Below are 22,880 nucleotides of genomic sequence, written 5' to 3' on the forward strand. Positions count from 1 at the left end.
TGCTCAATGAAGTGTATCCTCATATCACAAAGCACAATTTTCACTTAAGAACTGCTACATCTTCAGAAGACAGGCTCACTATAACACTCCGATTCCTTGCTACAGGAGAGGGTTATGTTAGGTTAGGTTAGGTTAGGTCAGGTTAGGTCTCCAATCTTCTTAATCTATTTTTGTATTCAGGGTGCCTCACGTTGTAAAGCGCCTCATCAGCTTCAGACATCTCTATTAATTCTGTAGTTGTCGGCACACACCAATTGTATTTACCGGCAATGGTTATAGAAACACAACAGACGACAGAACGCTGCAGCGATGCTAGCGCTCCGCGTGGTAACATATCGCATTGCAGTGAACAGAAGACAAGCGATTTCTTTGATCAAATATACGGCCTCGGCCTAGATTTGATCAAATATTGGACGACATTTGTCAAAGATCCCTATTACACTATCAAATATCTTTGACAAAGATATTGGACAAAGATATTGGACAAAGAAATTTGATAGTGTAATACCGGCCTAATACAAAGATCGAATTTGAAGTAGATATTCATTGTTGGGAATTTAATTCTAGAAAACGCTGTAGCACACTCTCAGAAGCTGATAAAATTACAGATGATGAGTACTCCTGACTCATGGAAGATTGCTTCGCTTTCGGATATTTTTATCCTATGAGTTTTCTCCTGAAGGATAGAATAAATATTATTTTCCTCTTTCTACAGGATCTCGACTATCGATATTTGTGACGATCGAACCAGAATGTGAACTTAGCACTTCATTCGTGGCGGGAATTGAGCTAAGAATCGAAAGACGCTTGAATTTAATGTGTATGTGTGCTGAGAGTTGTGCGAAGTTGACGTCTAACGAAGTTAGGGAGAATTAAATTTTAATTATTATAATCTACAGTAAGGTGTATGAAGTGTGTGGTATTTAATAGCAGATTTGTTTAATTTCGAACAGATGGCGAAACCTAGTATATATTCAGAACTCTTGTTAACGAACCTTGAATTGTTGTTCATGAATCATCCTCCACCACCAGAGCTACAGGGGATATTACAAAAGGTAAGCGGTAAACTACTTTGAGTTATAATTCAAGCGTTCACATAAATCTACGGCGTTTACGTGCCTAAATTTTGTGGGTACGATTTTGTTTCGTCGTCATAATTGTACTTCTTTTATGCACATTTTGTTTCCTACCACAGAAATTGTTAAAAAGTATTAGATCAGATACTTTGAACAGACCGACGTTTTGGCAGTGCGCTTTCTATTAATTCTGGATCACTGTTCATTGATTTACATTTTTAGATTTATGAATTATTCACCTTTAATCATTAATAATGGAATCGATGTCGGCTTTTTGTGTACATTCAAAGTTACATTAGTGACATACATGATGTTAAAAATATATTTGTCCACAATACCGCTGATGATATATTCAGTATATTCATATATAAGTTTTTTATCATAATGGAAGAGAATTAGTAGGCTCCTACTTAAGATCATGTTTAGGTCACACTTTGCACTTATCTTCTGTATGAAATGCTTTTTCTGTAGTTTATTTCTGTGTGGTGCTTTAAAGCATTGTGTGTATGTACTGTTACCATATTACACACTTTTATCTCCGTGTAACTAACTATCCTGAGTTTTCAAGGGTGTAGCAACTGTGATGTCAGTCTTCTGTTTTAGGCATGTGTTATGTTGGATAGTGTGTCGTAGTTTGTTTCTGTTTTGGTTTTCTTTTGCATACATTATATAACTTATTATAAAGATGGATGTAGCAGTTGGTATTTTTAGTTTTTTTTAAATATCCTTTACAGGATTAATTACTTCTGACTTCTCAGATGCATCTGATTGCCTTTCCCCCCCACCCCCCTCTCTCTCTTCAGTGGATTCCCCTGCAAAACATGGCATATGTGATGTGGGTGTGGAGGAAAGTTGTATTGTATGGTCTCTGACATAAGTCCATAGTTTACCCAAGAGCTATGCAACATGAACTAACTTTGTACAGGTGTAATTAGTATGGCTCTTCCATGTTAATTTTGAATAAAGGTGGATCCAAAGTAGTTTAGCTGAAACACGGTCATTGCTATTGTACTTCAGAATATATTTCTTCTCATGATAATCGCACACTGATGTTACATAAGAACTTACTCGAAATTTAAACAAAGTTTGCCCAATTTCATCAAAGTCATTGACATTTTAAAGTTTTTTGAAACTGAACTGTAAACTGTTTTGTGACACACTTGCTATCTGTCCAACAGAGCACTGTTCATCCATGTTATTGCATTCCAGTTAACCTCTCAAAATTAACTACAAATAGAACACAGCACATAACACATTCTACACTCTTGATGAAGTATGAGGTTTCAGAACAGACTGACAACAACAATGCCACACCCAGCAATAATGTACTTCTACAATGCCACACCCAGCCATAATGTACTTCTTTATTGACAATAAACCTAAATGCAAATAGGCATTTTTATAGCCATAGAACAAAAGCAAAAACTCATATTGTTTAACATTGCATTATTAAGAATAAATAAACTAAATCAATATTTGGTGATGTGTTAACTAAATATGTCACAATTAAATTTTATTGCAATGAAACAATAAACCATTTAAATAGGCAACAGCCATAAAATCAGTTGTAGAGTAATGTGAATTATCTCCTCATTTTTACAAACTCATATCTTTGTTCAGTCAGATATCAGTGTTGAAACTTTACAAAAAATGAGAATTTTCAAATTTCAAATCATAAATTAAGGAAACGTTTGTAAGTGTTCTTGCTCTATATGATGCTAGTAGTGTATGATATCTAACTATAGTAAAAAAATACTCTCATAAACTTGTTTATTATTTTTGGGCCTAAAGAGTGGATTTTTGAAAATTTGGATACCAAACGTAGGATGTCATTTTGACTGGTTATTTTTGTATTTAGTGTAATAGACAACGTTGTAGAGGACACTTCTAAAAACAATCGTGTCAATTGCAATGTGGCAACTTAACCCAGTGCAGACGTATTACTTTTTTTTTGCTAACATCTTTAAACTGGAACATCGTCGCACAGTTACAAATGAAAATTGCCACCATTCAGTAAAGGTGCAAGATAAATTATTTTTAAAAAAAACTGTTTTGAACTTCTCAAATATAGGGCAATCATAGGCCTATGTTGTTGTTGTTGTTGTTGTTGTGGTCTTCAGTCCTGAGACTGGTTTGATTTAGCTCTCCATGCTACTCTATCCTGTGCAAGCTTCTTCATCTCCCAGTACCTACTGCAACCTACATCCTTCTGAATCTGCTTAGTGTATTCATCTCTTGGTCTCCCCCTACGATTTTTACCCTCCACGCTGCCCTCCAATACTAAATTGGTGATCCCTTGATGCCTCAGAACATGTCCTACCAACCGATCCCTTCTTCTGGTCAAGTTGTGCCACAAACTCCTCTTCTCCCCAATCCTATTCAGTACCTCCTCATTAGTTATGTGATCTACCCATCTAATCTTCAGCATTCTTCTGTAGCACCACATTTCGAAAGCTTCTATTCTCTTCTTGTCCAAACTATTTACCGTCCATGTTTCACTTCCATACATGGCTACACTCCATACAAATACTTTCAGAATTGACTTCCTGACACTTAAATCTATACTCGATGTTAACAAATTTCTCTTCTTCAGAAACGCTTTCCTTGCCATTGCCAGTCTACACTTTATATCTTCTCTACTTCGACCATCATCAGTTATTTTGCTCCCCAAATAGCAAAACTCCTTTACTACTTTGTCTCATTTCCTAATTTAATACCTTCAACATCACCCGACTTAATTCGACTACATTCCATTATCCTCGTTTTGCTTTTGTTGATGTTCATCTTATATCCTCCCTTCAAGACACCATCCATTCCGTTCAACTGCTCTTCCAAGTCCTTTGCTGTCTCTGACAGAATTACAATGTCATCGGCGAACCTCAAAGTTTTTATTTCTTCTCCATGGATTTTAATACCTACTCCGAATTTTTCTTTTGTTTCCTTTACTGCTTGCTCAATATACAGATTGAATAACATCGGGGAGAGGCTACAACCCTGTCTCACTCCTTTCGCAACCACTGCTTCCCTTTCATGCCCCTCGACTCTTATAACTGCCATCTGGTTTCTGTACAAATTGTAAATAGCCTTTCGCTCCCTGTATTTTACCCCTGCCACGTTTAGAATTTGAAAAAGAGTATTCCAGTCAACATTGTCAAAAGCTTTCTCTAAGTCTACAAATGCTAGAAACGTAGGTTTGCCTTTCCTTAATCTTTCTTCTAAGATAAGTCGTAAGGTCAGTATTGCCTCACGTGTTCCAGTATTTCTACGAAATCCAAACTGATCTTCCCCGAGGTCGGCTTCTACTATAAAAAAAAATTAAAATATTTAAAAATGGTCAAGAGCCATCATTGGACCACTTCATATGGATTGACCCTGCTATCTGCTGGTCACTGTAGGGAAAAACAGGGTATCAGACAGAAATTGCCGCCCCACTCCCCCAGGTGTCTTGCCTCTTTTTGGCGGGTTCATGCTTGGCTACCATGGGGCCCCAGCCCTTGTAGCATCCTTTTCCACTCGTGCTGCATGTCTGTCCTCTTGCTATTCCTTCTCCCCTCCCCTGTTGTTGGAAACGTGTTCTGCATATTCAGTTGCCGATATCAGAACAGTCTCACAACTGTCTTTTGCTCCTTCTCCCTTTTTGTCGTCCCTTCTCCTTTTTGTCGTCCCTTCTCCTTTTTGTCGTCCCTTCTCCTTTTTGTCGTCCCTTCTCCTTTTTGTCGTCCCTTCTCCTTTTTGTCGTCCCTTCTCCTTTTTGTCGTCCCTTCTCCTTTTTGTCGTCCCTTCTCCTTTTTGTCGTCCCTTCTCCTTTTTGTCGTCCCTTCTCCCTTTTTGTCGTCCCTTCTCCCTTTTTGTCATCCCCCTTCTCCTATCCTTCCTGTGCCCCAGTGTTTGAGGTTCCTCTTTTTCTTCTTTCGTCCTGTGCACTCCTTAAGGCCAGCTCACACGCCTAAGACATAACAGGTGACTGGATAATGTATAATTCCCAGCCCTGGATTGATAGGTAGCGTTCGCGTGTATTCCCTGGTAAAGGCCAGACCCAGGGAGGGGTGATTACCTGAGCTGCTACCTTCCTAAATTGCCGATTGATCCCTCTGTCAGGTGTTAGGGAGGTGTGACCTGGGGTGTGAACAGTCACTGAAGGTGGGTGTGCCCCCTTCTGATGGGGCAATCCGCAGTTGAAAGGAGTGCGCCATAGGAGACGCTGGCAATCATGGGGGATTTTCTCAGAATGAGCCAATCATTCTTTTCACTATCAATGTCTACCAAAAGTAAATGAAATGAGGCTAATGATTCAAAGACCCTCCCAGCTCCACCGCAGTTCCTCGTTGTTCCATGTACCGAAGACAGTCAATCCTTCACTATGGTAAATATGTTTATTATTCAGAAAGGTGTTAATGCTGCTGCTAGCCCTGTGAAATTCTGCACTTTTTTTTATGAAATGGCACTTTGCTTTTGGAGATTACTTCTGATTCTCAAGCACAACAACTGCTTGCAGCTTCGCTCCTCCAGGGCTCTCCTGTTTGTGCCAAGGTCCACTGAAGGCTGAACTCTTCCTGAGGTGTTATTTACACTAGGCTGCAGGATCAGGATGGTCTGACTGAGGCTGAGATTCAAACCTACCTCTCTGATCAGGATGTCATTGCAGTTGCGGGGGGGGATTGTTCAATCCACCTACCTCAATAGGATTCTTGCCGATATCCCTTCACTCTGTGGTAGCAGATATGTGCTAGGCAGTGTAAAGCAGTGTTGATGAAACCACCTCCCAGTACCTACCAAACAGAGGCCGCATAACTCTAGTTGAGTCAGCTCCTGAAAGTTCATGATAAAAAAAAATTGGGCATACAGGATCTTCAATTTACTTGAAGAAAAGCATTTACAATTAGATTAACTCTGCTTTTTATTCATATTGAAACACATGAAATGACTATCAAGTCCGTATTTAATATGGGAAAAGGTTATCATTCAAAGTTCACTGTCTGTGTAACAGATACTCACTTGAAAAACAGCCAGAATTTTAGAAGTCCAACCCGACTAATTTTCACATTTTACCATTCTGACTCACAGCTATTCGCGATTTAAACATTCAGTCGTTTCAGTTGTCTTTTTCATAAGAGGTGCTCGCCAAAATATTTTGTACACAGCACGAAACACACCACGCAGAGCTGTTACTATTACCAGAAAGTTCACATGCTCGTATCTCTCAAAGTATTTAATTTAGAAACACCAAACATTCATTAAAATGTTCATAACTCCAGTCGCTTCAGTCACAATATGTTCAAACCGAAATTAGCTCACTATTTCCTCATCCAACAGAGTATTTTTAAGGAGCAATCTAACATTGTGTTATCTGTAGACCAGCTAGCAAGCGATTCCTCTTGAGGTACTCTCCTATCTACCAACTCCTCTTCACGCGTGGGAACAGCTTAATTCTGATTGTCTGTTGATCTAAATGACCTGTCAGATCGTTCCTTCCAAATCATTTTCACGGCAAATCTTGCCTTATCCAATCACTAATTTGATGGTAATTATTGTCAGCAAAACTTCAAATTCTTGTATTTTGTTTAATCAAAATAAACGAAGTGCGAAATATTCTTCAAATTGATAAATAAACATATTCCGTCTCTAACTTCCATTCTGGCTACTTTTGTACAAAAGCAAGCACACACTGACATACGTGACCTGAATCACGCTTGCAACGTAACTTTCCCAAGGTTCATTTGTACAAGGTTTTACGTGAAATGAAATATTAAATTTTGATGTATGTCCCACATACACACTCTCAATCATTCTCATGCACTCACATGGCAAAAATAATCAAATGTTTTTGACCGATTTTTGTATTATATAATGCACAGTGACTAAAGTTTTAAAAAGATAATTCTAATTAATTGATTTTTACGCACTGATAACTTTGGAATGGCTTCAAATGATAATGAAAGTCAATCTGTTATTGTTCCTAACTTGGTTTTAAAAAACAAGTGTAGGTTTTAGGAGTTTTAAGTAATTCTCTTTATCTCCAGAACTATAGTAAATAAAAATCTGAAATTATGACAGCATCATTCCATTAATAACAAAGGGTTGTGTATCAGATTTGAACAAAATCGGATCATAACTAATATGGATTATTTAGATTTGTAGAGGGTACGAATCTTTGTATTGACTGAATGTTACGCTATGCAGTTCTCACGGCAGGCAGCATCAGCTGTGATGTGAGCAATACAGGTAAAAACCATCGCCATACTGCTGCCACCGTACTAGACGGCTGCGTGTCTTACTGCAACGAATGTCATCTTGTAATAACTTGCTGCATTACACACACCCTACGAACCTAAAATTACTTCCTAACTTTACAGATACACACACATCATAATTCGTTTCCTCTGTGAGAGTGGTTTTTATTTCCAGATATAAGGTTCTCCTTTAGTCTTGGAGCAGGGCAGGTTGGTTGTGGTTGGGACTTCTTTTAGAGTCTTCTCGGTCTGTGATCCCTTGTTCTGTGCTAAGTGTCACAATCTTCCTCATAGCCATCAATGGGCTTGTTACCTCTCTTGGTGGTGGGTACCCGAGTGTTGTACATCCAATTTTTTGAATCTGACGCAGCTCCCACTCGCTAGCATCTGCTGAGTGCTGGCTCCAAGGCGCCATCCGAACGACCTTTGCGTGGGCCACCTCCCAGGGCTTCTAGTTTTGTCCTTCCAAAATTTGGGTTATGCATTTTCGTCATTGACCCACAGTACACCTCGACCCAGAACTCTATTTAGGCAACGAGCTCTGCAGTGTTGTACCAGAGCCTTGTATCTTGGGCCTTATTTTTGATAAAAAAGAAAACGCATGGCTGCCCCATATTCACCACCTGAAGACTACATGCATGCAGAAGCTTAATGCTCTCCACCTCCTGGCCCACACATCTTGGGATGCAGAGTGTACCACTCTTCTCCATCTGTACCGTGCTCTGGTCTTGTCCAAACTAGATTATGGTAGTCAGGTTTATGGCTCAGCAGCTCCGTCCACTTTGCAACTTCTTGGCCCTGTTCACCACTATGGGGTGCATCTGGCTATTGGTGCCTTTTGCACTAGTCTCGTCACAGTAGCAGGGATTCCCCCTCTACTAATATGACGGAGCCAACTCCTGGTTTCTTACGCAATCCCCATTCACCAATTCCTTGACTATCCAGTGTACTCTGTCCGTTTTGTAAATGAGGGATATCTCCTTCCTGGCACTTGCTGGTAGGTGGGATTGCCGGTTGGCATGTGTCTCACTTCTTTCTGTCGGGATCACCATCTCCACACTCTGGAATACACCATGTGTGTTTCCTCCCATACTCCCTCTTGGATGGTGCTTCAACCTCAGATTAGAACCAATCTATTCCTGGATCCTAAGATCTCTGTCGCCCCTATGGTTTTCTGGCGTTTTGTCTGTGCCAACCTTGCAGAGTTCCAGGGTGCCACCATCTTTTACACTGATGGTTCTAAAGACTATCGATAAGGTGGGATATGCTTCCACATCTTCCAATGGCTTAGAACACCATTTATTGCCGGTATCATGCAGTGTGTTCACAGCAGAGCTTCTAGCCATTCACAGAGCCCTCCATTTTGTTTCTGAAGCTTCCCTCCACAGTGTTTTAATTTTTTCAGACTCGGTGAGTAGCCTGTAGGCTATCGACTGATACTACTCTCGTCACCCTTTGGTCTCCACTATCCATGGCCTTCTCTCTGCTCTTGGCTGTGCTGCCTGCTCAAGTGTCTTTCTCTGGGTCCCAAGTCACCTGGGCATCTGAGGGAATGGATTGGCTGACTGTTAGGCTAGAGAGGCAGATACTTACTCCCATTTCTTGCATGATTCAGCTGCAGGATGCAGATCTACGTCAAATCTCTCTTTGCCCAAAAATGGAATGACATCTTGTGCGCTACTGCTCGTAGTAATAAACTCCGCACAATAAAGGAGTCTACTGTAGTTTTGTGCTCTTCCTTCTGCTCCTCTTGGAAGGAGCCCACTGTTCTATGCTGTCTACGCATTGGTCATACCAGTCTCACCCATTGTTTTCTCCTTCATAACGAGCCACCCCCTCAATGTGGTTGTGGAACAAGACTGACTGTGTCCCACATATTGGTGGAATGTCTCCTTCTTTTGGCCCTTTGTGCTAAGTATAGTCTTCCTTAAATTTTGTATTAGCATGTGGTTCACGGATGGGTGAACTGGTCCTCAGTTTCTTCTGTGAAAGTGGTTTTTATTTCCAGATGTAAGTTTTTACTTTACTGTTGATGCAGGGGCAGGGTGGTTGTGATTGGTACCTCTCTTTATGTCTTCTTGGTCCAGCACCCCATGGAAAGACCGCCCCTTTTTTCCAGTTTTTAGATTTAGTCTCATGTTTTATGCCTTCTACTGTGTGTTTTAACTTCACTGACTGGATCTGTCCTTTTAGTGAACCCTCTTTCTTCTGTTAGTAACTTCAGAATTGTGGGACTGATGACCTCACTTTATGATTCCATATACCTTCAATTAATCAATCGATCAATCCTATGACACGTGGCTTCTTGCTCCTGTTTGGGATCCTCCAATGTGTGGTGTTAGTGGCAGACAGATAACTGCGCACCACTTTTTACTAGTCTGTGTTTTATTTTCAGACAAGAGGGCAATGGCTGATTTGTCAGCAGATCTACCATCTCTCTCGAAATGAATGTGATTAGAGTTTTAAGATTTTGTGATGTGGCCAACATGTTTCCAAAAATTTTAGGGAGATGTTCATAATGTGTTTTTTATAAGAGGTCAGCCCAGTCGCATTTCCCTGTGCCATTCTTTTAGCTCTTCTGTGGTTTTACTTCAGTTTTAATCTCATGTACAACACCTTTCACTCTTCTCTTTTGTATTAAGGCCCATTAGATAGAGTGATTGTGTGGGCCAACATGAGTGTGGTGGGAGTGAGAGAATGAGTGTCATTTTATAGGTCTCCTCCTCACTGTGCGACAACAATATGAGACATCTTACCCACATTTATTTCTTTTAAAATGTGTAAGGGCACAGATAACATCTGCGTTGAGCACCCGTGAACTCCAAAAACACACACACACACACACACACACACACACACACACACACACACACACACACACCGGCCAACATCTATTCCACTGGTGCAAATAACTGACTGATTCTCCACCCTGGAGTCACTGACAGCCCCAGGGAGGTTACTGGTAGCTCAGATGAAAGTTCTGCAATGGAATATTTGTGGCATCAGATCACACAAGACAGACTTGCAGCTGCTATTGCGATTGCTGTACCTAGTTGTTTTATGCTTCCAAGAAATTACGCCCTCAAGACCGCTTTAACCTCTTACACTTCACTCCAGTATGTTTTACCTGGTGCTGATTTGACACGATACCCATCACCAAACCATTTCTTTGAACACCCAGCTCCGTCTTTTTCTCCCCATTTGTACCTTTTCTCTTTGTAATATCTAGTTTACTCCATCATCTGATCTCACCAGGGCAGACATCCAATCAGCACCACTCAGCTCCCTCAAACTTTTTTGCTGCTTAGTGTCTTAAGTGCCCACCGTACCATGTGGGGCTCTCTAAGAACTTGACCGAGAGGCTATCTCCTGGCAGATATTCTGAACCAGCTTACTCTCACTTCTCTCGACATTGGTGGACCCACATTTCTTTCAGATTCCGTACACGTTCTCGCTCCTGGATCTCTCATTCTGTAATACACATCTTGCCCACCATCTAGAGTGGTCCATTGCCCTAGCACATACTCGAGTTACCATTTCCCACACATAATTCATCTGGTAACTCATGTCTCATCTGTGTGCAAGACAAACAGGCAGCTTTCTAAAGCTCACTGGATTCTCTGCTCTTCATCGGTAACCTTTGGCGAACTTTTCCACAGCAGTATTCATCAAGTAGAGTATCTTACGAATGTTATTATTACCAGTGTAGAATGTTCCATCCTCTGAAACTCTTCTCTACCACGACATGTCCCAGTCTCCTGGTGGACTGAAGAATGCCGTGAATGGTTTGCATGCGCAGATATGCTCTCTGTGTCTTTGAACGCCATCCCACGAAGGAAAACTGCATTCATTATAAACAGTTGTGCGCAAAGTGTCGTCACATTATCAAAGATAACAAAGAAGCTTGTTAGACATCTCTTACTAATTCTTTTTAAGCATTTTACTTCCTCTTCTGTTGTTTGTGTTAACTTACGTTGGATTTCTGGAAAAAGGTGCATCTCCAGATTGCTCAAATATACTTTCACCTCATCACAAGCCTGCACTTCAGAACTGGACTGTTTTACATTTAGATGTTGCAGCATCTGTCTCTTGGTGACCAGCACTTTTTCCTTTGTAAGTATAATCACTTGTGGAAGGACAGTGCATTTCCCAGATGCTGTAATCCCCATACGCAAGCCTGGTAACAGTCTTCCATCCAGCTGCTGTCCAATTTCCCTCACCAGCAGTGTCTGAAAGGCAATGGAATGCATGATCAATGGTCGGCTGGTTTTTGGTGGCTTGAGTATCAGAATTTGTTAATAAATACACAACATGGATTTTGTAAGCAGCGCTTTGCAGTTGATCTTCTCATCGCCCTTTCAATCCATATTATGAATTGTGCAATTAGTCTACAAATGTTACCATTTTTAAAGCTATAGAACATCACGTGAAAGCCTGAAATTTTTTTATCAATTACTCGCAAATGAGGGCGCACCAGGATGAACAGCTGGAAAGTGTAAACGTCACCATATAGACTGTTTCAGAAATTTGATCCCACAACTAGGAACCTCTTTATGAGGTGAACGCTTCCTCGTCCAGCCATTAATGGGCTAGTCACCTCTGTCAGGGTGCTGGTCACTCCAGTCCTGTATTTAGACTTCGCATCTGATACAGCTCCCACTCATTAACCTTGGCTGAACATCAGCTCCAAGCTGCCATCCGAAGGGCCACTGCTTGGACATCTTCCCATGATTTTCATTTCTCTCCACTGCAAGTATGCAGTCATGCATTTCTGTTGTTCTACAATGGTCCATCATGAGCCAGCACTCGACTTGGGTATCCAGCACTTTGGAGTTGTTGCCTAGGTAGTCCTATTTTTTGAGCCTCCTTTTTGAAAACAAGCTGACTTGGCTGCCCCATATTAGTTAACTAAAGACTAGCTGCATGTGGAGCTTAACAATCTCTCTTTCCATGCCCAAATCTGTTGAGGTGCAGATCGTGCTTCTCTGACCCATATTTACTAGCCTCTGGTCTCATCTCTACTGGACTATAGTTATCAAGTACATGGCTTTGTGGCAGCTGCTGGTTTTAAACTGTTAGACCCTGTCCATCACTATGACATGTGACTTGCTTCTGGTGCCTTCTGGACTAGTTCCTGCTTCAGTTTTGACGGTATCGACTCTTGGTCTTCTATGCAACTCCCGGGGACCTCACATCTTGTGTGAGTACATGCTTGGCCATCATTTGGTCCCAGCCCTTGCAGCTCTATTTCCATTTCCATGCTGCAAGTCTATCCATATACTACTATTTATTCTCCTCTGCCTCTCGATTGGACGGTCTGTTTGGTGCCAGTTGTGCTTGGACTTGGTTTGTGATTTTGGACACTCTTTCTCTTCGCTTCTGGCATTATTCGGCTTTTCATTCTTCAGTAGTGGTCCCCATTCTTGGGTTTGACCTGCTATTATTTTCCCAAATTTTACAAAAGTGTGGGTCGTGCATGGTAGGTCACCAAATGCGGTGTATATTCTGCCAGTTGTTTGTTTGTTTCTTTGCACCCTTCCTGTGATTATAACATCAGTGAGTCACAGTTGGAATCACTCAACCCATACAAATATCTGGGTGTAACACTATGTAGGCATATTGAATGGAATGATGACATAGGCTCAGTTGTTGGTAAAGCAGGTTGGTAAACTTAGGTTTATTCATAGAATATGGGGGAATGCAATCTGTCTACATAGGAGTTTGCTTCTAATTACTTGTGTGGCCCATCCTTGAATATTACTCAAGTGTATGGAACCAGACCAAATAGGTCTAACAGGAGATATTGAATGTTACAAAGAAGGACATCACAAATGGCCCCAGGTTTGTCTGACATGTGGCAGCAGATATTTTGAAAGAACTGAAGTAGACTCTTCAAGAAACATGTAAACTATCCTAAGAAAACCTACTTACAAAGTTTCAAGAAGTAGATTCAAATGATGACTGTAGGAATATGCTACAACGCTCTACATACTGGTCACATAGGGATCATGAGGACAATACTAGAATAATAACAGCACACACAGAGGCATTTAAACAATTATTCTTCCTACACCCCATATATGAATGGAACAGGAATAAACTCTAATGACTGATACAATGGGCATGCCCTTTGCCATGCATTTCAGTGGTTTGCAGAGTATAGATATAGATGCTATTAAGTCTCCAACCAACCTCCAAGTTCTGATTACAGATTGGTTTGTATTATTGGAAAGAAAGAAAGAAAGAAAAAGTATAAAAATTACAGGTATAGTGTAGTTTATATGTTGAGTCAGAAAGGATGCAAGAGGTTCTAAATTTTGCTGCACCATTCCCAGGTGCACTGAAAAAGAGATCACAAAAAGTTACTTCTTTGAAACACTTACTTGTTTGAAGATGCAGATTTCAAACATGCTGATGCTTCTGTTCCTAGGAGTTCAGTGTTCACTAAATGAATTATTTCAGTAGGGGCAGACCAAAGATAAAACTACTGCTCTTTCTCTCATGAGAGTTATTAAATGAGCTACTTTATTATTATTATTATTTATTTTATGGCCTTCATTGGACCACTCTAGTCAAAAATACAAAGTTGTAAACAAGTTGTTACACAGGGATACAATTTGGTTCAACAATAACTTAATATGATATTTAGGTAATATAATTATTAGAGTCTATTCTTATATGAAAGGTGTTTTGCTCTTCTGTCTGCCCAATATTTCTTCATTCTTTCAGATATTTTTTTTCTTTCTTCATCTGAGACCACTCTTCCTGTACTCCTTTTATTGATTTTCATTTGTAGTCTGGTTTGCGGGTCTTGCAGTATCTGGTTTTCTCTGTCTTGTTTTTTAGGTCATCTACTGTAATTTGGAGTTCTTTTATATCTTCCTTAATTTATGTGATCCATTTAATGTCGCTCTTGCTATTCCACAATTTTTGTATTATTTTTTTTACTAATTCTGTTTTCTGGAGTTCTCATCAGATATCCAAAGAATGAAATGCGTTTCTTCCTGATCATGCTCATGACTGGTTCTATTTTCTTATATACTGTTTCATTTGATGCTATTCTCCTATGTCCATTTATTTTATGCTGTTTATTTATACATGTCCTTATTATTCTTCTTTCTGTTTTTAGTATTCTGTCAATTTCTGCTGTATTAGTTGTTTTGAAGATAGTTTCTGCTGCATACGCTATTTCTGGTTGTGTAACTGTTTTATAGTGTTTTAGTTTTGCATCTATAGATAGGCTTTTTTTGTTGTATGTAGTTTTGGTAATGTAATTTGCGTACCGGTATTTCAGTTTTTTTATTCTATTCTGCCATGATGGCTTCTCATTTAGATTGTATGTTATTACTTCGCGCAAATACTTAAATTTATCAACAATTTTGATTTCCTGTTCTCCTATTGTAATTTTGTTTGCAAGTGGTGGATCAGTTAGCATAATCTCCGTTTTTTCAAATGATATTCTAAGGCCTACTTTCTCTGCTATTTCTTGTAGTGATTTCACGTGTTGCATGGCTTCCTGAACGGTGTTGGCTAGGAGAGCAAGATCATCAGCGAATTCCAAGCAGTTCAAGCTAATATCACCTTTTGCACTTCCAATTCTTATCATCTTTGCCTTGTCCTTGTACCATTCTCTCAATATATATTCCAGTGCACAGTTGAACAGTAATGGTGATAGGCAGTCACCTTGTCTTAAGCCTGTTTTTATGAGGAATGGTTCTGAAATTTCTCCTCTAAACTTCACTTTTAATTTGGTGTTGGTTAGAGTGAGTTGTATTATTTTAATTAGTTTTGGATGGAGTCCTGGATTTCTTAAAATTATTAATACTGAAGGTCTGTGGAGACAGTCATATGCCTTCTTAAAATCTACAAATGTTATTGCCAGAGGTTTGTTCCGTTTCTTGTAGTATGCCATAATCAATTTTAAACTAATTATCTGCTCTGCACAGCTTCTCCATGGTCTGAAAGCTCTCTGATATTCCCCTAATTCCTGTTCTAATTGCTCCTTGATTCTTTCACATAGGATCTTGGATAGAATTTTGTATGTGCAATCTAGGAGATTCCTCTGTAGTTGTCTGCGTTGCTCTTATCTCCCTTTTAAACTAATTATCTGCTCTGCACAGCTTCTCCATGGTCTGAAAGCTCTCTGATATTCCCCTAATTCCTGTTCTAATTGCTCCTTGATTCTTTCACATAGGATCTTGGATAGAATTTTGTATGTGCAATCTAGGAGATTCCTCTGTAGTTGTCTGCGTTGCTCTTATCTCCCTTTTTGTGTAGTGGGTGGATGGTAGCTGTGGTCTAATGTTTTTGTTAAAGCCATGTGTAAAGAGGTCTTAACTGTATCACTTGCATATTTCCACATTTCAACAAAAACCTGATCTCCTCCACATGCCTTATAATTTTTTTGTTCTTTAAGAATTTTTTCTACTTCTTGGAAAGTTGGAGGGTCTAGTTTGTTAGGTTTGGTTTTTATTGGGGTATTTATGTTGATTTGTAAGGGTTCTTTGGGTTCCTCGCAATTCAGAAGTTTGTTAAATGCTTTTGCCATGATTTCTGCATTTTCCTTGTTACTGTGTGTCACTCTTCCAACTTCACCTTTCAGTATTAGTGTAAGGGCCTCATGTTGTTGTAGTTGTTTCCCAAAGATTTTATAGTAGTTCCCGGAGTTGGTTTTATGATAATCATCTTCTATAGAGTTTATAATATCTTTATTGAATCCTCTCTTGATTCTTCTAATATTTTGTCATTTTTGTTTTTCCTTTCATTTTTTAGGTTGATGGCATTTTCTTCAGTTTTATGTGTTTGAAACTTTAACCATGCTTGGTGTCTATCTTCATGGAATTTGTCACATTCTGATGTCCACTATGCATGTTTCCTTCGTGGGTTCAAGGGAGCTAGATTCTCTGCTTCTTTTTTAAGATTTGGTACTAGTTGTTCCAGACCATCTGTTAATTTGATGGTTTGTGTTATTTGTTGGTATTTATTATTGTTAATTAGCTGATGTGGGTCAAACCTCCTTTTTGTTTTATTAGTTTTTCTGGTCCTCTTCTTTAATGGAGTGAATTTGATTTTAATTTTAACTATATAATGGTCTGAGCCTGTGTCTACTCCTCTCAGTACTTTAACATTGTGGATCTCCTTATGAAAATTTTTTTTCATACAGACATGGTCTAGCTGCCACTCCCCCTTTCTCCAGTCTGGATGTTTGTATGTTTTAAGTTTACTTGGCTTCCTCTTAAAAGTATGTTGATTTAGATATAAGGTTGTGTTCTCTGCAGAGTTCTACAAGTCTTTGACCGTTTTTTTTTTTCGTAAATTTATGTGGACTCCATTTTCCAATTATATCTTTATATTTTCTTTCTTTTCCCAACTGAGCATTGAAATCTCCCAATAAGATTTTTACATTCCTTTTATTTACTCTGTTCACAGTTTGTTCTAGAAGGTCCCAAAATTTATCTACCTCTTCCTTTGTTTTTGTTAGATAATTTTTTTCATTTGTTGGGGCATGAGCATTTATTATTGTATAGGTTTTATTTATTGTTTTAAAGCTTAGAGATGGAATTCTTGGTGATACTGCTTGGAAATTCATTACTGAATCTATTATTTTTATGTTTACTAAAAACCCTGTTCCAAACTGGGGACATTTATTGCCCTCGGTCCTGGTTTCCCATTATAAATTCTGTATCCTTGTGATTCTAATAGGTCCTCTGTGGTGTTTCTCATTTCTTGGATCCCTGTTATTAAAATTTTTTGTTTATTTAGTTCATCTGTTAGCTCCTTGAGTTTTCCGGTCTGAAGTAGTGAGTTTATGTTGTGTGTTGCTATATAATTTATCTGCTCATGTTTAATCTTCTTTTTGTGTTTTAGTGTGCATTTTGATGGTTGCAAATGCTCAGATTCGTAGCTGTCTTCTAGTTGACTACCCACTGAATCCGATGTAGCCTTTTCTTGCCTTTTTGAGCAGGACAGTGGAATTTTTTTCCTAAAAGACCTTTCCATTTTTGACTTTCGAAGGTTGTCAACCTTAGCTGGAGCAAGCTCTGATTTACAACTACAGTTGTTAACCGCAGAGGGTGTGTTTGGTCTGCAAGAGCTATTTTATTTCACTCAAGTCTGCCTGTAAATCAGTGAGGACTTCCCTATCCGCCACCTGGGATGCACCATGTAAGAGTATCACCTCTTCTCCTACTATGACAGCATAGTAGCTACTATAAAACTAAAGTTTCTTTTTTGGTGTCACCATATGAACGCTGTTTTTATTGTTTTGTGAAGCTGTGTTTATAGAGGCTTTTTCAAACAACTTTTACTAGCAGAAAGAATTCTTGCTTTGCAGTGAAGTGTGTGCTGATACTGAAGTATGGAAGTACGAGGCGGAAGTAAAGCCCTGAGGGTGGTCGTGAGTCATGCTTGGCTAGCTCAGTCAGCAGAGCTCTTGGCTGTGAAACACAAAGGTCCCAGCCCCCCTGCAGGTCCGGGGTAAGAATAGGCCCGAAGTATTCCTGCCTGTCGTAAGAGGCGACTAAAAGGAGTTTCAACCGTTTCGGCCTTCCATGTGATGGTCCCCCTTGGGGTTTGACCTCCATTTTTCAAAATTCTACAGAAGTACGAGCCTTTTGGGGAAGGACGCCTTACGTGGTGTACCACTGGTCTTCAGTGCACTAAGACCTTGGCACTCAGCATTGTACCGGTGTTGTAACCATACCCACTATTCCTCAAATTGGGCCTAAACGCCTGATGGGTTGTACAAGTTACGCCCATAGTGCGTCCCCATCTGCACCTACGATCATGATGGACTTTCCATGTCACCAGAAATCCAGCACGGTAGCCAGCCCGTTGTGGTGGGGTCGTCATGTACCCTCTAGGTTGTAGCCCCCTGACAACACAGGGATCGTACTGCCGATACCTGAGCTGCACCCTCCTCACGTCGGCCAAGGAGTAGATGCCCGTCTCCTTGGGGCATCAGGACTCCCGGCAACGGTCATGCTGCCAGGTGGCCCTTGCTGAGGCTGGGTGGCGCCCGTGGGGAGAGCCCCTGGTCGGAGTGGGTGGTATCGGGGCGGACGTTTCGCAGATGAAACGTCAACACGTATCAGGTCGCTCTGCGGCTGAGTCTTTCAAAAGGAAAAGTACTGTCTCTAGTTCTGGTTCTCCTGCCCTTTCCCCCTTGGCCACTCCCTGGGAGGAGGGACAGGCCCGCCGGCTTGGGGCGAAGTACTTCCCCCGCTATTTGGTCTGTTCTCGAACCAATGGGGGGACGTTCGCCACCTCCAAGCCCATGTTCTTTGTTCAGCACATTGAGGACATCTTCGGGGAAATCGAGGCTCTCAGTAAGATGCGTTCGGGGTCCGTTCTTATAAAGACCACCTCCGCCACACAGTCGGCGGCGCTCCAGGCGTGCGACCGCCTAGGGGACATCCCAGTGTCCATTGTCCCGCATCTGGCACTAAATAGGACGCAGGGGGTTATTTTTCATCGGGACCTCCTGCTGCAATCTGATGAGGAGCTCAGGGCCAACCTGGAGCGCCGAGGCGTGCATTTCGTCCGGCGAGTCCAGCGCGGCCCCAAAGACCGTCGCAGCAACACCGGGGCCTTTATCCTCGCCTTCGAGGGGGATGTTCTCCCAGAGAAGGTAAAAATGATGTGCTACCGGTGCGACGTGCGACCTTACGTCCCGCCTCCTATGCGCTGTTTTCGGTGTTTGCGCTTTGGGCACATGTCACGGTGTGAGGCTGAGCCCCTTTGTGGCGATTGTGGACGTCCTCTTCGTGAGGAACATAACATGCACCCCACCACCTCGGTGCGTTAATTGTCCTGGCATCTACTCGCCTAGATCCTCAGACTGCCCCGCATATCAGAAGGAGAAGAAGATACAAGAACTCAAAACTTTGGATCGTCTCTCTTATTCTGAGGCCAGGAAGAAGTATGACCGCCTCCATCCCGTGCCGTTGACCACTTCGTTTGCCTCAGTTGTGTCTACTCCTTCTGCGGTATCCTCACCCCTATCCTGTCCCCCCCTCCGCCTCCTCCCCCCATCCGGGGTCTCTGCCTCCGCCTCCCAAATCCCTCCCTTCCAAATCCTCCTGCCCCGTGGCCCCCGCCTCCTCTGCCCCAGGGGCCACCCTTCCTCCTCACCCCCCCCCCCCCCCTCCCCGCCGCCTGAGAAGCTATCCTCTTCTCAGGCGTCCATTGGGGAAACGTTCCGGACCCCAGCTTCCGAGGTCCGGCGTTCCAAAACGGACCCTGCGCGTGAGGACCTTCTTCGGGTCCAGCCCACCATCCCTGTGCCTCCTCGGACTTCCAAGAAGGCCTCCAAGAAGAAGTCTCTATCCCCCTCTCCACCCCGGCGCCCCCCCAGGGGATCCACAACTCTTTTGTGGATACGTGCGTAGCGAGCACGGGACCCCGAGCTGATGTGGCCTTCCTTCCTTTCCGGGCTGCATACCTTCCCTTTCCGCATCCTTCCCCATCCCCCCTCTTCGCCTCCCCCCCCCCCCCCCCCCTCACCTCTGGCTCTTTCCTTTCCTTTCTCCCCCTCTGGGGGTCTGGTTTGTGCCTACGTCCGGAGACGGACGCTTGTAAATGTACCACATTCTTCGCCTTCCTTGCTTGTAAGTCTTCATCCTTCCTTTGTCCTCTTTTCCTTACCTCTTCTCTCTACCCTTATCTCCGCTGCGGCGTTTGAGACCTCTTCTTTCCTTTCCCTTTCTCTTTCTTCCTCCCTGTGCGTGTCTGAAGGCCGACCCACGCACTTCCATGCGTAGCCGGTGACGGGGTAACGCGTAATTCCCCGCCCCGGGTAGACAGATAGGACACGTACGTACCTCCTGGTAAAGGCCAGGCCGAGGGAGGGGTGATTACCCGAGCTGATACCTTCCGAAAGTGCCGATTGGTCCCTCCGTCCGTTTGTCGGGAGGTGTGACCTGAGGTGTGAACAATCACCTAAGGCGGGAGTGCCCTCAGAGAGGGCCCCCACAAGGGAGGAGCGCGCCATCGGAGACGCCGGTAATCATGGGAGATTCTTCTGCAATGGTTTCCTCACCTTCCACTATGTCTGCTCACAAACATAAGTTCACTGAGTCTCAACCACAGTCAGTTCTTCCATCGTTGCCACAGTTCCTTGTTGTTTCTCGGTCTGACAAAGGTCACGGATTCTCCACGGTCAACCCTTTCATTATTCAGAAAGGTGTCGACGCAATTGCAGGTCCTGTAAAGTCTTGTTCCAGATTACGGAATGGCACTCTGTTGTTAGAAACAGTCAGTGCCCTCCAGGCACAAAAATTGCTGCGTACCTCACTACTACACACTTTCCCTGTCCGGGTGGAACCGCACCGTACCTTAACCCTAGCATTACCAACGGGGGGGCCTCGTAGGCCCACTGACTCAGTTTTTCTATGTTGTATCCACACCCTTTGATATATGAACTTGAAAGCAAAGGTAATTGTTCGTTATTGAATGTACTATTGAGTCATTACAGAATTTCGGAATAAAAATGTAATTAAAATTCATTTACTTGATTTAATTCTCTGTGGGCCTTAGAAGCCCACCCGTTGGTAATAGCAAGGAAAGATTTACGAGGTTGAGTCTCTCGTTTCAAATTCTTACCATGAAACGAATTTTGGCATTGTTGCCTTCAGACATATTATTATGAAGCGGACCATTGTTATTTTCAGTGTTTCTGCTGCTGTTGAACCAGCAACATGAGTAGACATCGTTTACGTGATAGTTCCATTGAAAGAGTGCTAGAAGAAGTTTTGAACGAATCAGATTTAGAGGAAAGTGAAGTGGATGATGATGTGGAAGAAATTAGAACTGATTCATCGTCTGAGAATGAAGATGAGGTTGAAGCCAATCCACCAGATGATAATGATACGGAATGTGATAAATTCATTGCAAAAAGTGGACGAGAGTATATTACGAAGCCATCGCGACAATATCGGCGTTCTGTACAAAATATAGTGCGAGAAAGAATGGGGCTAGGACAACAAGGAAGAATTGCGTCTCCGAAAGAGGCTATAGAGCTCTTTTTTACACCTCAAATTATGAATCTAATAAAACTACACTCAAATGAAGAGGCTTCTCGACTAGGTATTCAGCACACAGATGAAGATGAGTTATTTTGTTATATAGGACTCTTGCTAATCATGGGTTCAAATCATGACAATAAGATACCTGTCCAAGATTTATGGTCTTTGCTTCAGGGCCGACAAGTGTACTATGGATCAATGAGTCGGACCCGATTTTTCGAATTGACTAAAATATTGAGGTTTGATGATAAGAACACAAGAGAAATTCGTCGCCAGACTGACAAGTTTGCTCCAATGAGGGAAATTTTTGAAAGCTTCAATTCTTCACTTCCGTTGTATTTCATTCCTGGTCTACATACAACAGTGGATGAGATGTTGTCTTTGTTCCGTGGTCGCTGTCCATTCAAGGTGTTTCTAAAAGAAAAACCTGGAAAATACGGCATTCTAATTCGAATGCTGTCTGATTCTGAGACTAGATATGTGATCAGCATGGACATCTATACAGGCAAGTCAGGAAATACACAGCATTCAAATGGACCGATGGAAATTGTAAAGAGACTAATAAAACCTATTGAAAAATCAGGCAGTAATGTTACCACAGATCGGTACTATACTTCAGTGGAGCTTGCTGAGACTCTATGGAATGATTTTCACCTCACACTTGTTGGCACCCTACAGTCTAACAGACGACACATACCTGAAGAGCTGAAGACTACAACTGGCCGCAGTTTACACTCTTCCATCTTTGCTTATACTGACCCTCAGACACAGAGGCCACCAGTTACTCTTGCATCAACGCTAGTCCGCGAGAAGCCAAAACGACTGCTGTTGATGCTTTCAACTTATCACTCAGAAGGGGTGTTGAATGAAGACTCAAAAAAGACTAACATAAATCTTTTTTATAATTCTACAAAGGGAGGCGTGGACACCATAGACCAGATGGCAAGACACTACAGCACAAAGAGAGGAACAAGAAGATGGCCTTTGTCCCTCTTCTACACACTCATTGACATAGCAGCAATAAATGCATATTCACTCTTCCTCCTCAACTTTCCGAATTGGAAAAAGAATTTGCTAAACCGCAGAAGAGTTTTTATCACTAACTTAGGTCTCGAACTAATAAGATCTCAAGTAGACAAACGGGCACAAAATTTGTATGGACTTCAGAAGCCAGTAATAATGGCAATGGAAAGCATCACACAACGGAAGCTCAGCTGCTCTGTAGAACCATCATCCTCAACAGCAGAACCAGGAACACGTGGACGGTGCCACCTATGCTGCCAAGAAGCTGCATCTAAAAAGATCAAGTACAACAAGCTGGGAAAGTCAACTGTTACCTGCTCTCAGTGCCACAAACACGTCTGTGGGAAACACTGCAGGAAGACAGTGTTGTGTGAAAAATGCGTTGCAGAATGAGACAGTAAATTTTGTTTGCTTCATGTAGTGTATCGAATTAAAAAAGTCGTTTTTATAAGAAAACACTATTTTGAAACATTATTCCAAAAAATATATAAACTGAATCTCGTGATTTGTTCATTTTATTCCTATTA

The 22,880-nt window shown here is 41.7% G+C and overlaps 1 protein-coding gene across 1 annotated transcript in view; it reads left to right on the forward strand.

The window, feature by feature from the left end:
- Positions 1 to 842: 842 nt before the first annotated feature.
- LOC126203719 (uncharacterized) overlaps positions 843 to 22,880 on the forward strand; it is a 171,460-nt gene continuing 149,422 nt past the window's right edge. The window contains exons 1-2 of the mRNA XM_049938094.1: positions 843 to 861; positions 954 to 1,055. Of these exons, the coding sequence (XP_049794051.1) occupies positions 954 to 1,055 (102 nt within the window). The 5' untranslated portion in view covers positions 843 to 861. The remainder of the gene's footprint in view (positions 862 to 953; positions 1,056 to 22,880) is intronic.

This window comes from Schistocerca nitens, chromosome 9, assembly GCF_023898315.1.
Source record: "Schistocerca nitens isolate TAMUIC-IGC-003100 chromosome 9, iqSchNite1.1, whole genome shotgun sequence".
Taxonomy (NCBI): Eukaryota; Metazoa; Arthropoda; class Insecta; order Orthoptera; family Acrididae; genus Schistocerca; species Schistocerca nitens.